Source organism: Homarus americanus, unplaced genomic scaffold (genome assembly GCF_018991925.1).
Source record: "Homarus americanus isolate GMGI-L3 unplaced genomic scaffold, GMGI_Hamer_2.0 scaffold41807, whole genome shotgun sequence".
In the NCBI taxonomy this organism is placed as follows: Eukaryota; Metazoa; Arthropoda; class Malacostraca; order Decapoda; family Nephropidae; genus Homarus; species Homarus americanus.
In genome coordinates this window covers 41127-65254 of record NW_024717057.1, presented here as the reverse complement: position 1 = coordinate 65254, position 24128 = coordinate 41127, and the positions used below count along the sequence as shown (strand labels likewise).

General features: G+C 34.6%; 1 protein-coding gene across 3 annotated transcripts in view; it reads left to right on the top strand.

Annotated features, from left to right (window-relative positions):
• Positions 1-21836, top strand: part of LOC121858790 (LIM domain kinase 1-like) — an 89868-nt gene extending 68032 nt beyond the window's left edge. For 2 of the 3 annotated variants that reach the window (XM_042355426.1, XM_042355425.1), the window contains one exon: positions 3880-11372. In XM_042355426.1, coding sequence (XP_042211360.1) covers positions 3880-4304 — 425 coding nt within the window. In that variant the 3' untranslated portion in view covers positions 4305-11372. Of the gene's footprint in view, positions 1-3879; positions 11373-21628 lie in introns of those variants that run through there. The other variant, XR_006087511.1, reaches the window with a different exon arrangement.
• The last annotated feature ends 2292 nt before the right edge of the window (positions 21837-24128 follow it).

The window sequence follows — 24128 nt, the reverse complement described above, 5'->3', positions numbered from 1 at the left end:
GAACTAGTTTTTAGCGAGCCAAACAGCCACTTGACTCACCCAAAATGGCGTCAGTGTGTGTCCCTGGTCAGTGGAGGAAGCTTCTTGCTTGAGACTCTCTTGAACATAAACTATTTTTATGTTTTTACAGTACAATTATTTGTCATTCTGAAGTTTATTTTGCATATTGACAATATGCAGTGCAGTGTTCATTTAAAGAAAATAATCTTGAATTACACCAAGTGAACTAAAATTTTATGGGTGAAATGGCGCCATGGGGTGACTTCTCTTCCACCCCAATGCCTTCTCTTCTCCCTTCTCCTCCACCCCCATTCTAATTCCCATCATCATCATCATCAACCAGGAGCCTTCTACATGCACACCTCAAAGTAAGTGTACTTTATTGCATTTATTTTTAGTTTGTATGTAATTTTCGGTGAGCTGGAACCAATTGCCCAAAATCCCATTGAAACAATGGTTTCGGTTAACGAACGACCTACTGGAACGAATTGTGTTCGTTAACCGAGGGACCACTGTATAAGGATAGGTGTATTTTATTGCACTGTAAGAATGTTGACAGTTACTTTATGATCTAATTCAGGGTTGATTTGTGGGTTTGTGACCAAAAGCTGCTACTCACAAGACAGTAGCTCAGCCAGTTATAGGATGATTTTATTGCAGTTGAAAGATCTGGCCTGAGGATATACCAGTTTAGTCGGGATTGGAATTTCAGAAAAGTTCTTTTTCAGAGGATGGTTTGGCAGTACACTTGTCATCCTACCTTAGGAATGGTCAGATAAACTAGTAATACAGTCTTAGTTGAGGGTTTGTTAGATTCTCCTCTTAGTGCAATTTATAGTCTAGGACTACAAGTCGTTGACAGCTGTGCGGAACCTACGTGGGTGACCTCTGGCAAGGGGGAAAATTTTTAACTGCAAGAAGGTTACTAACCACATGCGATTTTTAAAGTACAGTAGTGTTTATATAAGTTAAATATTAATTTTGAATCTTATTAAACTTATTATTTTATTTATATCATATCATAGTTTTAACTTATGATTTTCTTCAATGTCAAAGGTAACTGTGTAGGTTCCATGTGGCTGTCCACGACTGTAGCCCAAATAAATGTCACTATTTCCAGAAACTTTCAGTCCAAAAGTGGTTCAGTGGAGTCTTGATAATTCATGTGTTAGGCAGGGCCGGATTTACCTACTTGTGGGCCCCAGGCCAAACTCATCAGTGGGCCCCCAAATTTATAGAAATGTTTGCATGTTTCAATAATCAGTGGGCCATGGCCCACCAGTTGAAGACCACTGCGGGCCTATACTTATTGTACAGGGGCCCCATACTCCGGGCCCAATGCTTATTGTACAGGGGCCCTTATGGTTGTGAATATATTATATAATGAAATACTCGGTGTACACTTGAAACAAGGTTATACGCTGGCACGCTGCGCGGCAAATTAGTTTCAGTGGGCCCCCAGATACCAGTGGGGCCTAGGCCAATGGCCTACTTGGCCTATTGGTAAATCCGGCCCTGGTGTTAGGTACAGTCTCGTTCAAGATTCTTCGAACACTACTGGAGACAGGTGGCAACTCAAGGCAGTTTGTTTACTCTAGTACGTCGTGTAAAAATTATGAATAAAAGTAAAAGTGATCTGTGATTGGTTACCTAGTTCCCTGTTGCTTAATTTACTGGTTGGTCTTTGTTGTTTCATATTATATTATACTCGTACTATAGTAAACAAATGGCCTTGAGTTGCCAGCTGTCTCCAGTAGTGTTCAAAGAATCTTGAACGAGACTGTACCAGAAGGCATCATGAATTATCAAATCATGAATTATAATATAGAGGTTGGACCCCACTAATCTGGGAACTGATAGTCTGGCACCTTCGATGGTTTGGGACGTCTGTCAAAGCTCACTTCTAGTGGCTGTTGCCACTATTTTGCCTTCAAATACTTAAAATTTACCACGAATATGCCTCCTAAGAGACCAGCAAGCAGTGGAAGTGGTTGTAATACGGCAAAATTTAAGCATGTGACATTAACTATTCTAGAAAAGGTGTCTATACTGAAGAAATTAGACAGCAATAGTACATTTTAGGCATTATTTTACCTTTTTCTGACATCAGATTCGATGGTTCGGAATTTTTGCTAATCCGGAAGCGGTCTGGTCCCAGGCTTCCCGGATTAGCGAGGTCCAACCTGTAATTGATTTAAATGGAAATCATTAGTTAGGTACCAGAGGCCAAAAAATACATATAAAATGTTCCAAAACTGCTTTCATAAACACTAAATATTGCACATAATAAATAAAAAATACAGTAACACACATATTGTGCCAAAAGTAGTTCTGTATTACATAAACAGCATTTCATTATCATCCTAAGGGTGACACCATTAAACCAACAAGGAGATAGGCTTGCTGGTTGGCTGGCTAGTCTGCTGTTCACCAATGATGTAAACAAACCACCAGGAGTTTAATACAACTCAGTAACTTATCTGGAGTTGAGTGTAAAATTATTTTTCTCTGGAAAATTTATTATTTTATGATAATTTTTTATTAACCCGGTGCTAAATGATCCTAAATGATATGGATATTATGGTGAAACTGCATACAGTACTGTTGTTATAAAGGTGCTGTGGCTTGGGGAATTTCTCGTGAATTCAGCCAGCCACCCGCCCTGCTCCCTACTTCTCCCTCACACTGAATTTATTCCACTTCATTTTTATCATATTTTAGATTTACATTATATTTTCTTTATTTGTAAGTAACATTAGAGCATTGAAATGATACTTATGTTATATATTCTTTATTTATAAGTCATATTAGAACATTAAAATGATATAGCCACAACATTTATGGTTTTCTATTTGAATAAATATTGCAGCAGTCGGCGCTCAGCTGTAAAGTATTTACAGTATTTAATTACATATTTAGTGATGATCTGGTTTGATTTATTGAGTTTTTATGTCTTTAATATTTAGTTTGATTAGATTTGGTTATGTAGGGTGTTCGGTAATCAGCCTCCATAAATGTGTTCTCCTACTGTTATACAGTACTATGTCTATGGGAAAATCTTCATCAACTTTTTATTGCTATTATCCACAATTTTGTGGGTTAACTGAATAGCCTGATGGCAGCTTTCCATGCTGCATGGTCTCTTGCAAACCTCTCTTCTTAGTTTCTTAACTACGATGTCATTTCTACCCCTACACAGTCACGATACATTTTTTTTTATTAAGAGCCACTTCCTCAGGATGCATTCTTTTTAAATAGTACAGTACTATACTGGGGACTGCCTGTATTTCACTTTATGTACAGAGTATAAGTATAGCACCTATAACTATACTGTACCCTGTACAGTATACTACCATTTATAAAGGATGTCTCAGAAATATATATACATACTGTATACACTACTTTACTGATTTTTTGTGGAGATTGCATGAATGCATGTATTACAGCATAAACATTGTCCTAATTTTTTGATGTGCACCCACTTCATTGAGTGAGGACAATGTTGCTCTTGTAATACAAGCATTCATGTGATCACAAAAAATATGTAAGACAGTGTGTATACATTATTTTGAGACATTCTATATATTTTGTGATTAAAGATGATTTGAAAGAAACAATTACAATTATTATACAGTACTGTATTTATTTATTTATTTTTCTTGAATAAAATTAACATTTCGTTAGTATGGGATTTTAATGTACAATTATTATTATTATTATTATTATTATTATTATTATTATTATTATTATTATTATTATTATTATTATTATGTATCCTTAATACCGGTATATATAGGGTACATTTCAAAGAGATTACAGATAAGTAATAAAGAATTTACAAAAAAATTCCAATTATCAAATTGTATCATATCTTTGCAGGAAGAGGTCAAAGTAGTTCATCTGAAGCATCTACTCCAGAGGCCCCAACACCAGATTCAAGACACCCTCCACCTCTCTTACGCACTATAAGTGAAGGAACTTATTCCACTATTGATAACTTAAGCCATGATTCCTCATCATCCTTTTCTGGAGTGGACCGAACATGCTTTGATTCTCAAGAGACACTTCTAAATGACACAAGTTGGAAGTTAAGGAAGACCTTAGATTTAGGTAAATTAGATATTTTGAAACCAAGCTGGAGCCCCGGTAATAATGTAGCTAGAACAGATTCTGTGATTAATAATTCAAGTGTGAAAACTGAAGGAAGTTTAGAGCAAAATTCCATTCCAGATACTCTTTCTTCTTTCTCTCGGTCAAAGGCCAGCAGCTTGGTGGGGGGGGAAGTAGAGTGTACACAACTATGATTTTTTTTTTTTTTTTTTATTCATTTATAGTAAGAGGTAAGTTATGTTTGCAATAATGTACAGGGATATTTGTTACAAGAGGTTAATGAGTTTTCCTATTGAATTGCATTGGAAAGTATTTAACAAAAGATTGGTACAAAGTTGACTTATAGCATTCCTTTTATAGTGATGTTAGAAATACCTTTATAGGTAGTGGAGTAGAATTATAATGACTAAGCAGTTATTATTATTATAAATAATTTTTCGCTCATGTTGTTTCCCTATTTGTTGGAGAGCTACAGCAGAGCCTCTTCCTTGGACTGGTGATATCTCATACCTGCAACAAACTGGAACCCATCTTGGAGTTAGGTCTGCTCTCACTCTTGTTGAACTACAAGGTAAAAAAATGTCAGAGGCAAAGATGGCCTTTTATCAAAGTTCCTGTTGCTCATTTCTTTCCAAAACATAGCATAATAGCGGACAATAACATTATATGCTTTACCAACAAAAGAACATTTATATTTTTGGTGTGATATCTAAATGCCGTTATTTTCCTTATTGTTAATAAAGGTAAAATAATGTTTTGTCAGTGTGCCAACTATATTCCTCCACTAAACAGTTCCTTCTTCTACTTCCTCTTCTGATATATTATATTTCAATGTCTAAATCATAAAAAAAATAAATAAATAAAATAATTTTGACAATCAAATCTGGCAAGTTGATGAAACTAAGTTACTGAAATGAGGCTTTGTTTGTTAAGAATGTAAATAATATTAATATGATGTGGCAAACTATTATTAAATGCATTACAATACAAGAGATGTCATCAGTTTATATTACAGAGACAGTGTAATTATCAGTATACTTATTTATCAATAATGATGTAAAATTAGTATGCTATTATTAGGCAGGCGAGATATAAATAATATAGGGTAGAATGACAAAATATTCAGTAACTAGTCTTTAATAGTTTGATGTTAAAACAATAGACTATGGTTAGATGATGGTTATTATGAATTGAGTGATTGTATATGGCACATGAAAGCATCCTTTGTGATTGTTTAGTACATTACAATACAGTGAACTCTCGAAGATCCGAACTAAAAGGGGGGGACCAACCTGTCCGGAAAAGCCAATTGTCCGAATTTTTCGGCGAATAATAAATGATCTGAGAAACACCAAAAATACAGTACTAATGTAGTGATAAACAAATTACTGTATATAAACCATGTATTTACCTATGATAACATAATAAGAAGCATTGTATCATTACTAGAGCGAACGAAATAATATTCCCACAAGCAACAATTGTCAACTGTGTCTGTGTTTATGTTTCCCACCTCCTCGGGCACCTGTGTCCAAGCAACTGACGGGTCAAGCAGCGCCCACGGGCCTAAAATGTTGTTTGCTCTGGTTTGGGAATGTTTCTTGGGAAAATTTCTAGGAGGCTTCTCAGCCCAGAACCCCTAAATTTTTTGTCCAGATCTTCCGAAATCCAGATTTCCCGGGTCCAGATCTTCGAGTGTTTACTGTATGTTGTTATATTTGCATTGGTTAAACTTGTATATGTCTTTGGGGATGAATGGAATGTGACATAGTGGTGGGCAAAACCAAACATTGCTAGATGAACCTGAATTCTCCTTACTCTTGAATATGAATGTTGTTGCCTCATTATGTTTAAGCCAGAACAAAGAAATACGTAGTACACTTTTCACTAAGAGAATTCTCAATTTAATGAGAAATGTAAATCAAATTAGTTAAGGTTAATCAGTGATAATAATTTTGCCCAGGTTGAAATAGAATCTTGGAAATGGTGAGTAAATATGTGCTTAAGCCTTTTCCTATTCCATTCCTTAGCAAGAAAGCTTAGATGCGAGTGTTAAGGGAAATTATCATAGTGTGACCAGCTTAATAGCAAACAGTGCCCTGTCAAGTCTGTTAGGGACCTAGGATTAAATTTAAGTATCCTTTCCTATCCAGTGAATTGAAATGTGTAACAGAAAAATAGTTTGTTATTGTAAATTAGAATAGTATATTATTTGTGTCCTGAATTGTTAGGTTTCATGGGCCTTAGCCCATGTGAGAACATTAGAAAGGGACAACAATTAGAGTGAATCTGGGCTGCTGCAACTCTAAGCACTGGAGAGAGTTTGTACATCAAACTACTTAGTTAAAAGTACTGTATCTTTATCATAACTTCTTTTGTTATAGCGGGGAAGTTTCTAAAGTCTTCATTTCAAAAGAAACTTGCTTGTAATGGTCGATGGATATTGACAGGAATTACAGTTGATGGTAATGGCAGGAATTGTGGATCATTTTGTAGCAGATGTCTTATCGATGTTCTTAACCCCTTATGTACGCTCGCTCGCACCCCCTCCCCCCTCCCCCAGGTGAATAAATCGTCTGTTATTAGCCAAACAAAATGTTAAAATTGGCATCCCTGTAGTGAAAGGGTTAATGAGTGTGATAGTTTATTGGTTGATAATTATATTAGGTGTCCTAATTAATGATTTTGATAGTTGTCTTGATTGATAACTATAGTATTGGAGGTTTCAAAGTTTACGACTGCAGAAGTTTTCTTGATTAAAGATTTAACAATATCTTCACAAATCACTCTTGAGTTATAGTAGTTGTCATACATGGTTGATGGTTATGTTGTTTGAGGGTTGTAGTGATATACAGTAGTTGGTGGCTGGCACAGGTGTCATGGTTGATAATTGTAACATGGTTTGGTTGATGGTTGTAGCACTTGTGATTCATTGGTATATTAAAGCAGATGTCTCAGTTGATATACCGCAGCAGGTGTCTTGGTTGATATAGTAAAGCAGATATCTCAGTTGATAAGCTACAGCAGATGTCTGGGTTGATATACTGCAGCACATGTCTCAGGTGATACTCTGTAGCACATGTCTCAGGTGATACTCTGTAGCACATGTCTCAGGTGATATACTACAGCACATGCCTCAGGTTGATATACTGCAGCACACGTCTGCAGCAAATGTCTCAGTTGATAACCTGCAGCAGATGTCCCTCTTGATTATGTTATGGTGATATACAGTACAGTACTTGAGTGAGGGTTGTATGGTGTTGTATTATTTAATGTTTTGGTGCTGGTGGGGAATTTGGCTCCTCTGCAGTGTATTCAAAGTTAAATTATTAATGAGTATTATGTAAATTGTGTAAATATGATGCTGAGAACCTTTTTTTTTTTGGAGACAACACCGACACCTGTAAAACCCCTTTTTAGTAGCTATAAAGAATAGAAGCAGATCCTTAGTAGGTATAGAGTTTTTATGATAGATTAGAACTCTTGTTTACTTTTTCATTTGTAATGCTGTACATTTAGCAGTGATATCATCTTTGGTAATATGCTTTTGCTAACCTGGAAACAGGGAACACGGCAAAAATATGTGAAATGAAGAACCTGGACAAAAAGTATGAGAAATAGAGTCACTTAGCCAGAAGAAATGTGAAATAGGGGTTACGGCTTTAAAAAAATTAAACAAGGAACTTTTTTAAATTCAACTTAACCCTTAAGTCCCGGGTGACGTTCCAGAACGTCCGTCCAGCGTGCCCCAGGTGACATTCCAGAATGCGCGCCTATTCCCGCCACTGTTTAAATGCCCAGCGTGGGTTAACAGGTTCCAGTGTGACTATTTGCCTCTCACACCACTCACTCAGCCACAGGGAAACTTCCTGAACATAATTACCTACTTTTATTTGTTTCATTTTCATTGTTTGTCCATTTTATCATGTTGTGTCAAAGTAATATTGCTAAAAGTAGTGTAGTTGTATTATAGGGTAGTATTACTGTAAAACAATGCTGTGATTATGTTATAAATGTATTTATTTGTGGAATTATTATTATTTTATGCACTTCTTGCTCTACCAAACACAAAAACAGCCAGGCAGACTGGCGACCGACTGGCGAGTGTTGCCAAGGACTTTTTTTATGAAAAATTATGCAAATAAAATATTCTAAATGAATTATTTATAGCAAATAAGTATTAAGATCAGTAAATACATACAGTATCGGCCACTTCGGACACAAAGGCGAGCTAAAAATAGCTAAGTGCTTAGGGACCACGAGTGTCAGCTATCAAACCAACACTGTCTCCTTATCCCCCCCCCCCTCCTTCTGTGCAGTCAGGAAAGTTTCTAGAGCATCAATATATAGTTCTTACTTAATTTTTATTGTTTTATTATTTTAAAAGGTTAAAAATTATTTTTGGAAAAGTTTATTTTTCTCGATTTACCCCCGGGTGGGGAGGTACTGCCACCAGCACCCTAGTCCGGGGCTTAAGGGTTAACAAGGAACTAGGAAAAAAATTAAAAATAGGGAACTGGCAAATGCAACAGAATAGGGAATTTGGTTTAAATTATGTCAGTTTTGAAACCCAGCCTCTAAAAGAAAGTGAAATTGTGAATGTGGCACAAAAATTCAATTTAGGGAAGCTAGCCAAGAATAAATTAAAGTATGAGGAACCTGAGTTAGAAAGAATATGAAATTATGCATTGTAACCTTATGATAATATCCAGAGGTACAGTCAACAACAAAAATTTCTTCACCTTTATGGTGTTATACAATATGACACACCGAGTGATTCCTGTTAATTTCCCTGTATTAACTATATGTGATTTAAAAAAACAAAAACATACCGGTTATACAATGCATCACACAACCAGAAATACCAACTTTACCAAATTAACATGGCCTCAGTCAGTGATCGTTGCAGAGGCCATTAGACCAAGGGGTGCAGAATTTTTTTTTGCTGACTACAGCAGTATTGGAAATAATAACATCTTAATCATTTTCTTTCTGTACTGTATATATCAAACTTAAGTCCATTCGATATATATACGTACATTACAAATTGTGACATCGTCAGTTGTGTGCCAATTTCTAAAGTTATCAATTCACTGCCCTGTGTATCAGTATTATTGGAAAAGTTTTACTGATGACTGGGATGGCCTTTTTTACATTTAATACCAAGCTTTACATGCATGCCATTGTAAGGCATATACGTAGTGTTCAGGTTGCCAAGCCCAGAGATCAAATCTTATTTTTTATGACTCCAATATAATTCATCATCATCGTTGTTTTCTGGCCATTTTCCCTGCTTTAGGATTTAGCCATGGTTACCTGATAGCAGCTCTCACCCAGCTGCACAGGCTTTGGCAGTTATTTCTGAAAATTATTAGTGTACCAAGGCAGTAATTTTATTAACAAAATTAATCGTGTAGGAGAAAATATGGGTAAAAGAAACGGACATACAAGCAGTTGATGTGATAAATTAAAACGTGAGATGTGTATGTAAATACAGCTAGATTCGTGGATGGAAAAATTTGTAATACAGTATAAAAACCTTTAAGTATTCAATTTAGGACTCCTACATACTGTAGTACTGTACAATAGCTTTAGTTTTACCTAGGATCCATGAGATATTTGTGGGTCATGTGATAAATAAATCATTACACAAATGTGCTCAAGGAAGATAGTCTTACTGAAAAAAATTTTCAAGTTATCTTTTAAACTTACTGTAATCAACATCTATATCATATTTTGATATGCAGCACATGATTCAAACTGGAGAGCTCTGCATTCAATCACTGGAATTTTCATAAAAGGTTTCTCTTATGCAGAGCTTTCCTAGATGTTGAAAGTACTGTACAGTACAGTACTAGATAAAAAAAATTTAAGTTTCATAATTAGGATGTTAAGGTCTTAATGCATATTTTTTTGTGTTATAATTTGAGGATAAAAGGTATAAAAGCAACATTGTGTAAGCCTGAAACTTTAGTAAAAGCTGATAAAGTTGTGCAAAAAGTAATTTGCACAAAATATGACTTGTTATTTTGCAATTTTTTTAGCATATTGAGCAACTTAGACGCATTTACTTCACTCCAGAACTACCTCCTATTCAATAAGTAATTTGCAGAGTACATGAACGTGTTGCATGTACTTAAATACACATCTTTTAACATTTTGATGATAGATATTACTTCAATGTACAGTATTTTCATCCTACCATTTTACTGCTCAGTATTTTTCCTTCCCATTTATTATTACCTGATAATTAGTATTGAGGCCCAGTAGGATTAGTATCCATTAGAACTAGACCCCAATCCTAATTGTTAGAGTAAGTTTGGGACCTTTTAAAACTGGAGTTCATTTGACCAGTCATCTAACAGATTAATTTGCATATTTTATGGAGTAGGATCAGACACAGAGTTAAGTGAACAAATATTTGGAAGGTTATGATTTTTTTCTCATTTAACATTAATAAATAAAACAGAGAAATTATAGAAATAACAGCACTAAAATATGCGCCAGAAATTTTTATCTGTATACTGTATCCCAAATTTCTTTAGTGATAAATCTTAATGGCTCAGAAAAAACCCAAACCATCTTATGTTAACCAGAATTGGTGCCTATCACTCTTATGATTATATAGCAACATGAGTTCTCAGTCTTGATATAAGATGGACAATAGATAAAGTAAGATAAAATTTTAAAGATAAAATTCTCCACTTAGATTATTGAATTGTTTTTCAATTACTGTACTACACGGCCATTTGTCAGAGAGACTTTTTGTTGTGGAATATGTTTTTATCATTATTTTCATAATCTAATTGGCCTTTGTATATTAAAGACAGCTATCAAGTATACTTTGTGACACTTGGTTTATCAATTGCAAGATAAATAAAGATGTATTTTTAATAAAACATCTTACAGATAAGAAAACTCAGCTAAGGCACTTCTGTGCAATTATCTCAAATGCAAGTTGTTAAATGCCTTGTTGGACTTTTATTATTGCAAATTTCTAAATTCATTTATTTAATTTTATGTCCATATTCACTGTGTAATTTTTTATATTATATCATCACATTTGTTGGGAAATACCAATTGAGCACAATCTGCTAAGAGACCACTTTTTGGGGCATAACCAGTAAAGAAACAACAAAGACTGTACAGTATAGTCTCGATTTACGTGGATTTGGTTTACGCGTTTGGTCATTTACGCGGCACCTTGCCAGACCGACAATTTTTATTTACATGGTTCATTCCATCATTCACGCGGGAAGCGGCGCGGGCAGGGTGCGCACAAGGTCGCCCAGTCAACAAAACATTACCGAGTTCTTCACCCGCCACCCACCACAGCCGGCCCAAGTCAGTGATAGTGAGGATATGGACTTATATGGACTTTGAGGGGTTTGACAAAGAGGCCCTGCAAGCCTCTGTGGTGGATAGTGATACAAGTGATACAGGTGAGGGCCAATAATTTGCCCTCTGCCTCGGAACCAACCCCCCCCCATCCCCGTGTGCCCAGCCATCTTTTCTACTAACGTAAGTGTTAAAAAACCTAATATTCTTGATATTTCTCTTAAATATTAATTGTGTATGCATACCATCATAAAATTAAGATGTTATTTTTACTACAACGTACGTATTGTGTCGGAAAAAGTGTAGTTTGGGGGTCGGCCCAGTCTCTATTTCAATTAATCCCTTTTGTTCTGTTATTTCGTTTACGCGTTTCTTGTTTTACGCGGACCTCCACGGGCTCAATTGACCGCGTAAATGAAGACTATACTGTATATACATCAGTCTAAATTTCAGGAGTCTCACAGGTATTATGAAATGAGTCTTAATAATGATATGACAGTATTTTCCATACCTTCGTATTTGCGTACTATGTGTACGTACTGTATAACACTTTTGAGCATTTGTTTCCTATATGTGAAACTGGAGAAAAGCTTAGGTTTGACCCCGTCTGCCTGTCTGTATATCCATTTGTTTGTAAATGACGCCATGATTATATTTACCACAAAGGTAAAGTGCTATAGTACTTCAGTATTTGTCAAAATAGCTTTTGGTCAGAAGAAATAATGGTTTACTAGTAATTTTTTTTTTCCATACTGGGATTGCAAGGTAGTGACAGGGTTGATAAAAAGGCCTTTTGTGAAAGGGATATTGGTTTATAGACTGGCAAAGAGAGTATTAGTAAGGTAAATTTGACCAGTTTAAAGGGATGGGAAATGGAAGAATGCTTAAAGTCTTGTGAGGATGTAAAGGTAATGGAGGACGTTGTGAGTTACTGTATTTGTTGGTAGGCATTTGAGGAAGCCAGTCTTCATGGGGTCAATCAGAATATCATCTTGATATATTGAGCAGTAATTTAAAATTGCATTCATTGTGTGTGTGTGGTGTGTTCACATGTTGAAACAGTACAGTAGAGAGAATGGCTAAAATCATCTTTAGATATCCAGTTTTATAATTAAACTTAAATGAAATTATATTAATAGTGAAATAATCCACTGCAATTTTGGGTAAATTCATTAATAAAGGAGACATTTCTCAGAAAATGTTGTAATACAGTATTGTACTTTTTAGAATGTCAAATATTACAACATCAGCTGTTGTAAAATGACATAAAAACATAAAAGAACTTGAAAATGTCCTTAGAAGTTTGTTTTCAGAAAAACATATTACACTTGCTTGGTTTTAGAAATTTATATTTCACAACCAATAATGTACCAAGTGATATAAGCCCAACAGTCCTAAATGCTGGCATCAAGAAAGAAATTTCAGTCAGTGGTCCCTTTCTTTTTTGTGAGCAAGTTGCTAGCCAGTCATCATTAGTACTGTATAGTAAATAACATTTTTTATTTATATCTAGTGTTTTGACTCTTCTACTATGTTTTTTGTAGGAAGATCAAAGGGTTCAGAAATCGCAGGGGGGTAATTTAAGGGAGTGGTTAACCATTAATTCAAAACTCACCCATGACAATAATTTTATCTTGTCTATTTCCCAATTAAGTACAGTGGAAGAAATGCATTAGTGTTTTTAAGAATCTTAACAAGTTGAATAGAGTCTTCCACATTCACTGCTTCCTAAGTTGGATATGTTTGTTTTGATTGACTTACCGGTATATGCCTGTTGTGAAAAAAAGTGGACACACCATATTAAGGTATTTCACAAAAAAACTTATTCTACATTATGAACTTACTCAACATTTTTGCATGACGAATTTGCATCTTCCTTATGTATACTTACCTATGATTGCTTACACATCCTTGTCATCTTTTATCAGTTTCCTATCCAGTTGGATGGTTGAAAACTTTTTGATTACCATATGTACAATTGTTAGATACTGGTCATCCACAGGCTCGCAGTAACCTCTTGCTGCCTTTACATTGAACCTTTTAATCTATCAACTCCTTCTACCCATTTCATTAGAACATACTAAATATCTCAATACTATATGCTATACATACATATATTTCCTGAAATATTGTAAAGATTTACTCTTGCTGTATATACAGTACAGTATATAATATCACTCCCTTTAGAGTGCAGTAGCATATATCCTTCAATTTTATATTTCTCACCTAAGAAAATCCCTGAGAACTTAAGCAACCATTTTGCAAACCTTGGTCATACTCATGTTAAATTTGTGTTCATCCATATTTAATGTGTATAACTTGTATTCCTCCATATTTAACTTGTACTGTATTCATTCATGATTAATGTGCAGTAGTTAATATTTTACTTCATCATGTTTAAATTGTATTCATCCATATTTACCTTATACCTGTTGAACTTGTATTCATTTATCTTTGATCTGCAACCATCAGTATTTAACAGGCAGTCATCTATTTTTAACTTGCATTCATCCATGGTTATCCTGAAATCATCCACATTTAACTTACGTTCATCAACTTGCAGTCATCTAAGTTTAACATATATGTCTGTGTTTACTGGCATTCAGTACAGTTGACTACAACCAGTTTTTCTACAAGTCTCATATGCTGTTTCACTCAGATTTTACTTGGGTAAAATTTTAATAACTAGACTCCTCAAGATGTTTGCTATCAGTGTTATATAAGTGCACTTCAATTTTAAGTACTGTACTGTAATTAGGAATTTTGTTCCTGAAGAGCTGGTAACTGAGATGACTATTTTAAAATCAGGGTGTAGTGTGTGGTGTTTATCCAAAACAGTTCATTGTTGATGATGTATCCTCAAGCTGCATTTTTATTTAACTTTGGGGATTTTACATAATCAGTGCTATTCATAACATTGAAATCTTGGAAGTGTTTTTAGTAAATATTAAGGGCACTTTCATTTTGATTACATTGTTATTGTTTTACGATCTTCAAAGCTTGTTCTGACGAGATATTTTTTTTTTAATACCTGTACAGTATTTTGAATTTGAGAAATTTAGCCAAAATTTGATCTGTTATGTTTTGTTTGGTATGCACTGTGGTTTTAAGGCCTCTTAGCTGCTTCACACCAAGATTTTGCAATTCATAATTAATAATACCACACTTACCATTAAGGAGTCTGTTGTGTTCATGCAGTTATTGCCAACTTTTATGGGAGAGGGAAGGGGCAAAAAATTATGGTGTTATTTACATACAGTATATATTTTTCAAAAGAAAAGAGAGATTGAAACAAAAGAGCTTCTGAACTTAGAAGATGAGGAACAGAAAACTAAGATTTCCAAATGGCTGTACTGTATAACACTTTTTCAAGTGCATGAAGTCCTGTTTTTAAGTAAGGGCAATTTGAAATAGCAGTGTTAGACCTGAAAAGTAGTACAGTGCTAAAATAATTTATTGCAGCATGCAGGTTGACTTATCAGATTTTTAGGGGACACTGATTCACAAGTGATTCTTTAATAAGTCCTTTTGGGGCTACTCAAGAAAAAGGTTGTACTGTATCATCATCAAAATTTATAGTAACCAGACATCATAATTTGGAAGTAATTATTGTAAAAGATATAAAAGGTAGGCATTTATTTTTTTAAAAAGACTGTCTTCTTTTAGGTATTTATTGGTTTATTTGTATGGTTGTATTCATGTATGACAAATTTCTATATTGCAAAGACATTTCTACTTGAAACTGCTGAGAGTTTATCATCCATGCACAATCTTTATTAATTATTAAACACTTTTGTCTATACTGTAGGTAAGCTGACTTTTTTTTTAGGGATGTGACAATGGAAAGTTTTTAAGTGTTACGAGTTCGATTATAGCTAGAGTGGGAAGTGACAGTGGGTCCCATTTGCCTGATGGTCCATATACAGTACCACCATTTTTCTATAATTTTTCCAACCAGTAATATTGTGTTTTAAGCTAAACTGCATTTTGAAGAATATTGTAAATATTTCCCACTTGGCCAAAGTTTATATTGTACTGAGGAAGAAGTGCAAAGGATGAAGTTGACTTCTTAACACTAGTCATAAGCTTTTGTTAAGTTTAGTGATGAGGCTGCCTTTCATATATAGATACAGTACCACAGTTTTAACATGTGAAAATATTTATAAAGGATATTCCAAATGTATCCAAAGTGCTTCTTTATTTCACACTTACATGTTACATGATTGGAAAGTCTCTTATTTCCATACAATTAACCTGCTTGTCTACACACTTGGTTCAGTAGTGCACAAGATTTTGTATACCATCAGAAAAAAGGCTTTTAGCTGCATATGAAGCCACACATGCACTGCCTCACTCAACTATTAGCAAACATTCTTTCAGAGGTCCAAACAGGTGAAAATCAGATGGGCCAAGGTCAGAGCTGTGGGATGAATGATAAAGAACCTCAAACTTCAACTAGTGCTTAACTTTACCAGCTTATGGCTGAATTCTGAACTTCTTTGAAGGAGATGACATGTATTTCTGTTACATGCACTGCTGTTTGCTTTCAGTCTTAAAATGGTGGCTTACTTCAAGGTGTCAAGTGAGAAACATTTTGCACACGTATTCAGTTTTATCATTAAGTTGTCAATGTGAATAACAGCCCTTAATGAACTGTATTAGCGAGACATTTTCTTCCATTTATGAAAAGTTCAGTTCATTTGAACATGGTCTGCTGTCTCAAAACTTGATCACCATGCTGTACAAATAATCTGTGAATTACAGTCCATGAATAACATGATAATATACTGCTCCTCTTTAGTGCATGTCAAAAAGGGTGTTGCCATGTAAGCAGTGTGTTTATAACTGAAAAACTGAGTGTCAAGGCATGAACTGCTCAAAGCAGCGATCTGTTTACTCAGTGATTGCAGTGCCATCAACAGTCAGCAGTGTAGACAATACTGAAAAAAACAGTCAGGCAAATTGTGGATGATTTTTTGACTTACCTTTGTACATGATTTTATTTGCAAAATAGGAATGAAAATGTTCCTAAATGTTAACTGTCAGGGAAGATTTTTTTGGCTATAGAAAACCAGAATATAGATTTATAGCCAATTTTTTTTTTAATACTGTGCAGTTGAATGTGTACATACAGTGAAAGTTATTTAATTTATGCAGTGATTGGTTATAAAGAAGTATGTGGACTAAATTCACATCTCTAAAAATAATTATTCTTTATTTGGATATAAAAAATTACAAGTTTTAAATACGGAGAAAAGAAGACTCGGTTGTTAATGTCCATCACATTTGGTGAAATAATGAATCATGGTCTCATTTTTTTGTGATATTACAGTAGGTCACAAAATGTTTATCAGAACTAGTTTCATGTATTGTATTTTATATAGAGTGGAGTTATATGATAACAATTACTTAGCTTAGAAAATGTTACTGGAAATGTTATATTTATTAATTCGCATGTGCATATTTATGTACATATATTGTATATATAGTACTGTGTATATTCAGCAACTAATGTATTTAGATTCTCATGGTCATTACTGATGTTCTACTTTCTGTGACATATTATTTGTTTCGGCATTATTGTAAATGCTTCCAGAGATTTGTAAATATTTATGTTAATCAAAATTTTTCTTTTGTACAAAAAAAAGTGAATGTGCTGAAACATATTGTTATTACTAACTTTTATTTTTGTGAAAAGGCAGTGTTTTGAATGATGATCACTTAGGATTCTCCTGAAATCATATGACTTCTTCAGGATACCTGAATCAAATTAATCCCAGTTTAACATAACCATGCTGCTGAGCTTGGTTGCCCTCTTTATAATGACCACATTAACCCCTAACCTAACTTAAGCTAACTGAAGTATGCTGCCAAGGTCTTATGCCCTCTTTAAGCTAATCAAATTAAATCCTAACCTAATCAAATTATGATAATCTACAGTTACTCATAACTTATGTTCTCTGCATTAAAATATAATGTGCACTAGTTTATCAAACACTTTTGTACTTGGTGTATGGTTATTTTTTTACCAATACAGTACTTTGATGTGAGAATTGATTGTGTGTGTGTGTGTGTGCGCGTGCGTGCGTGCTTCAAGAGTGCCACCAGGTGTATTAAATCAAAACTCCAGCAAAAAGTGCCACCAGAAGTGAGACATTGAGCTAGGTGAAAGGCATACTCATTGCTGAAAAAAGTGGTGGAAAAAGGGTATGTGCTAAAAGCCTGACCATTGGTTCTTACTTGCATGGAGGTATTATGTGGGTTGAGAGGCTGGTATGAAGAAGCTAATTAAAAGTATTACCCAGAAAAGCTTCCTCAGAAAAGTATTTATTAATGACTCAAGAAAGGCAAGCATAAAGTGGACTACATCCCCCAAAAAGTGCTTTGAGATAAAAGATTTAAGAGATGTGATCTGTGCTGCACTGTACAGGGAAGCTATAGTAATTGTAGCCAGAAGGTGGAAGTATGGACTAGAGAGATAAAATGTGTTAGAGTAGTGAGTTTGAAGTAATGTATGCAGTGTGTACTGTGCACATTACAGTATGTAATAGAAAATAATAATAAGATTCAAGGAAGTTGTCTTAAAAGAATAGAGGGGTGGTTTAGATCTTTTCCTACTTCACATTATTGAGTAAGGTAATTAAGGCAATGTCACATCCAAGAATTTCTATACTGTACTGTACATACTTGTGAAATGCTTGCATTCTACACCCTTCTAGCATTAATTTTCTTTTGTTCATATACCTCCCTGCTTTGTTCTTTCTTTTTTTTTGGGGGGGCTTAACCTTCTTATTGTATGTTCATCTTGCTCTCATACATGTCAACTTCAGCAGGGATAGTTAAATTTCAGATGATAAATTATAGTTTCGATTTAACACTTATGATAGAGAAAACTTCTCTATTTTATCAGATGGCAAGTGTCCCAGGTTTGGTGTTGATGCTGTTGATGGTAACATTTACCAAAGTTTATATATAGCACTGTGTGTTGTAAGTAAGTTATACTGAAGGGCTTTAATACACAAGGTAGGACATACAAGTACTGTATTTGCAATATAATGGAAGCAATTGGTTGAAGGTTATAGTTGGAACAAGAATATGTTGTAGTTGCATCTGCATGGTTGCATAATGTATACAGTGATGATCAAGTGAAAGAGGTTTTGACTTAGCAAAATAGTGTTGTAAAATTAGAGTATGGACAGGGTTGGAAGTTAAAGGGTGTGGTCATAAGTTCAAGGTGTATTGAAACCCCAGGCACCTGAAACATCAAACAAAGACATAAATCATGTACCTTGAGGGTCTTGATAATTTTTGGATTGGCTGTAATTGAATGATACATTGATTGTGACACTGAAAAGTTTTAGTTATAACGATTGCTTGATTGCTATCATCTGGTGCCATAAGATTGATTAATTACATATAAAAATTAAATTAATTATGACTAAAGTGAGTCAAATTGGCTAAATTATGCCAATAGTAAATCCAATATATAAAAGATAGAATTTAAGTTATGATAAAATCTTTTAAATGCCATATACAGGTACAATAGAAGAATGCAAGGAAGCCAGGTTACTCATTAAATAAAAAAACTATACTTTCAATACAAATTAACATCTTCACTGAGTATTGTACAGTACCGAGGAGAGAAGGTATGTACCATCTCTCTCATGGAGCTTTGTAAGGTGATAAAATTTTATGTTTTCAAGACTTGGACACTCAACCAGCATGTGTTGCATAGTCAAAGTAATAGTACAATTTACAAAGTAAGGTTACAGCATTGCCATTTTTTTCCATTAAATATCCATGACTAAGTTAGGTCTGGCATATACTGTATGTAACTGGCCAAGGGCTATTTCCTTTGCCCATGACAAAAAAGGGATACATCCAAGAACATGTTACAACCACAATCCCATTGTTGTTACCAGACCACATAGGTTGTAGTACTTATCCCTGGCAGGTAATCACCAAAAGGGGTGGGGGTGCTTAAGTCGATGTGGCCGCGAGGTTTCACTGCTCGATATGCCATTTCATTACCCCATATTCTTTTATGAGCTGGTACACAGCAGAAATCTTCTTGGCACCCCCATCATCTAACTAAATGTAACCATTTTAAAATCTCTATAACTGGGGAGAGTAGAGACTAAAAATTCATGTGTTTGTAATGCACTCAAGGAATCACTAAAGATGCAAAAAATTTGAAAGTGGGGCTGAAATGTAAAAATAGTAGGTAATGTCATTAAAATAGCAAAAATGTTGGCTGTGAAGACAAATTCAGCAACGAGTAGACTACTACTAGTAAGCAAAATTCTGACAGATGGCTGCAAGTCCCATATCAATTGAGTATCAGACTACAGCCAGCAGAATATTTTGAAGTGTACCAGAAAAGAAATACTAAGCTAAAATAATGGCAGTTGCATATTACGAAAGAGGAAAATTGAAATGTGAAATGTTACTAAAGAAATAAGTTGGGGAAGTTACAAGACTTGATATACTCTGTACTGTATTCTGGTGAGATTTTCAGAAGAAATGACAAATGATGACAAGATATCAAAGACTTTCTAGTGCATGAAAACTAATGGAACTTCAACAAAACAATGGGGGGAAATGTAAATTATTATGTTTAAGATAGCTTTTCAAGTACACTGTACAGTACTGTATTATTCATCATAGTAGTCACATTATTATATGCTAGTTAAATTTTCATCTATAACAGTTGAGTGCCAACATGGGCTAGAAACTTGTAGAAAACTGTGTTAAATGTAAGTGATTAACACAATATAGGGAAATATAGTACTGTTGGTCGATGTAACAAGTGAGCTGCTTGTATAGTGTTGGTATGGGTTGAGCTTTGCACAAGAATAATGAATAAAATGAGTATGTTAAATGGGGAACAGCAATTCAGTAATAGTGAAAGGAAGATGAAAGGCCAGAGTGAGGTTTATATACTGTAGTATACCAGATTGAAATTATATTGAGGTCATGGTACAATGTATTAAAAACATGTAAAGCATCATGATCTAACATGAATACAGTATGATTATTTTAAATTGTTGAAGATTTTAATGAAGTATACCAATCACTGCAGTCACCAACATTACATGAACTGGACTGATTAATAGTAATTTGATGTTTTAGGAATTGGTCATTTTATGGTACCTAACAGTCCTGTGTACAAAGTTCTGTTTTTTCTTTTGTGTGTGAAGGGTAACGAAATTTAATATATTTTGGTGTTGTGCATGTAAAAGAATGTGTGGCAGACATAGTGAAGATGTAGGTGATATTTGAGTAATATTCAGGGAGTGGTAAAAATTATGTAGTAATTCTCTATTTGTTCTTGAAAGACATTTTATGATATTGCTCACTAATTTTAGTGTATAAATATGAACTAATTTTATATAATTGATACTGTAGTTATATTTTATACCCTTGTAGCTGTGTTTTAGATAAAGAGAGGATTGGTCCCTTATAATGAGTTGGACCTAACATCCAAAGCCAATGTAATTTATTTGTAAGAAGTGCCTCATGCTCTTTAATCATCAATTTATTATAATTTGTAATAGTTTGCCAAAATTATGTTAGTCATTCCCTAATTATTTGATTAGTCATTTTATTAGAATTAATGTTGACATTATTCAAAATATGTCATAAACACTTAAAGGAATATCTTTCCTCAGAGTGGAGAAAATCAAAGAAGAAAATAAAATTGTATGTGCTGTGTTGTACGTACCTCATTTATACTTCAAAATCATTTGCAGTACTACATGCATTTTTATGAAGAAGAAATATATCCCTGTTTTTGTGTTTTAGCTATTTGGTGGCTTAATTATACTGGAATTGTCTTAAAGTACAGTGCTGTATCATTTTCAAACTACGTACAGAAATCAATTTTTTTTCCTGGTTTACAGTACAGTACTTTACTGTATTGTACTTAGTTGAGTACGTATTTAGTTGTTTGATAGACAAAAATTCTTTTGAAATTTGTAGTGACCCTGATGGATTGTTTGTTTGTTTGTTTGTTTGTTTTCATTACTAGGTTGGGACTTTGTCATTTATGTTGTACTTAACTTTTCCATTGTCATTTATTTATTATTATATTTTGTAAATATGAGTGGTATTTACTTTGTCAAAAATAAAATCCAATTACACTAATATTCTTTTCAATTTTGTTCTTTGCATGATATAGCAAGAGGAATGGAAAGTAAATAGTCATAATAACTTCCCATCAATCAATACGAAACAGAAAATGGTTCATCAGGAGGAACATACCTGTACATTGAAGATGACAGGAAGATGGCTATCAAAAACAGTGAGGAGGATCCTCCTTGCTGTCGAAGTGATTTCAAGTTGTCATGATCATTAGGGAAATTAGGTAGGTATATAATTATCTGTATAGAAAATGGATGATAAAGATAAAAACCTAGTCTAAATGTAATGCAGAAAGCACATCATAGGATACTAAAAGACCTGCAGCTGCAGGTCATTTTGCTTACGATCTAGGAATTTCATCATGATTTGGCCAAATACAAATGTGTTCTATTAGCTCTGGAAGTTTAATATTTCTTGAGCAGTGATTTCCAGGCAATATTAAGAGGATAAGAAGGGTCCACTTTCCTGCAACCAACTAATTTCTAGCATCTGTGTACACAATTGTTTATAATCTTATTTTTTCTGCTTCCCACCATTACGTACATGACACCATTCACTGTGTGACACTTTTCCAAGAATGATGTCCTTTGGCACCAAGGATTGTAGTGTGAATCAGATGTATAGTCAGCCAAAGTTCCGTTGACCTCGCCCTGGCACTTGAACTCGCAATTTTACCTTGCAATACTTGGCTAAGTAAGGCTGTATGCAATGGGGATTGTGACAGGTGGATCTATTTTTAGTAGTATCACTGTCAGGATCAATATTAAATAATCCAAAGGTAGCATTTTTATAATAAACTATTCATCGTTAATTAAGATCATGAGAAGTTTCTATATGTTTGTATATTTGCTTAAATAATCAAGAAAATTATATTTATGAATTGGCAATGTAGCTACAACCACCGCTGCCTCAAGATTCTCTCATACAATTTCTGGAATATGTGTTTTACATTTAATCTTGAGTTAATGCAGTGGGCAATGGTTTTGGCATTGTATGAGAGATCAAGAACATCTGTGACAGTAAAATTATGGTGAGGGGAATTAGGAATTTGTCAAGAGTCTGTCTTGAGCCTCCTCCTGTTATCATGGTGCTAAAGGCGCTACTGTACTGTATTCTAGGATTTGAGGACTAGTATGCCCTTGGAGTTATATGTATGCTGATAACTTTATGTTGATAAGAGATAGTAATGAAGAGGTAGTGGATAAATTTAAGGAATGGAAGGATGGAATAGTCAAGGGTATGAGAATGAAATTGACAAAAACAAAAGGACCAGTGAATATGACTTATGTGCTGTCTGTAAGAAAGGTGTTGGCAGCAACTAAATGATGTGAAATAAGCATGGAAAGTAGGTATAGACAGTACTAGATACGTAGTGGTGTAAAAGGCAGACTACAGGATTTTCCTTATTTTAATTGTACTGTACTCTATGTACAGGTAATCTTGTGGCCTTAGCAAAGCTGAAGAAACTCTACATTGTGGATATATCCTTGGACTGTGTCGTTGAGTTCAACAACCTTGGTGACATGATCAGTGCCAAAGGTGATACTGAACCTAGCTCGGTTACATGAGTCAGATAGCCTGGAGATGGCACTGTATTGATGCAGGACTGTAGCTGTATGTATCTTACCAAAGTTCTGATGTTTTATAAAAGTTTTTTTTTTATGATATTCTCATGGCATACTCTTTGTAAAGGAATCTTCATCATATTTCTATTTTCAGTTATATTTAAAACTAGCTAGGGGTACACTGTTGTCTGGGTTTGTTTTTGATGGAGGAGAATTAACCAGAATGGGTGCAGCCGTAAAGCTTATCATCTTGTGACTGTGAACCAGGTGGTATTGGCGTCTATGTCTGGCTTCCTGTACGATAACATCTTCAGGCATACCCTGATAACCCACTCATGTGGGGACTGTGAAAAGTCATTGGTTAGTGAATCAATGGTTATTGAAGCAATTAATCTCATAGTATAACAAATTCAGGGGATTAAGGACCCACCACCCCTCAAACACTTCCATCTACCCTTGATATATCTCTGCTGTGCACACTGTCAAGCAAGAAAATAAAGCATACATATAAAGCAAGCATAATAAGCATTAATTAAGGAATGTAAAGCATAAATTGGGACCTTTATTTACCCGTGTTGGTGTTGAGGATGGTAGAGACGGTCTAGGGTGGCAAGTTCATGTCTCTACCAATCTTTGCTGGTCCATCACCACTCTTATTATGCCTTATCACATCACATCAAACTGCCCCCTTGAGGAACTATCACTGGGGATTTTAGGCATGATTGCATAACACATGAAGTTGGTAATGAAAGAACACGAAGTCAGAGACACCTGGTAAGTGTAAACAAGTGCAGAGAGGCGGGAATAAAGTGGCCCATACATGATCAATAAAATTTACTCAGTATAATTGACAGCAATAATTCGTCAAAATGTGTCTGCCACTAACAGTGCAATAATATTGTTCAATGATCAGTTGCGGACTTGTCTTTGACGCATGAGGTTTTGTATCACCAACCATGAATATTGACAGTG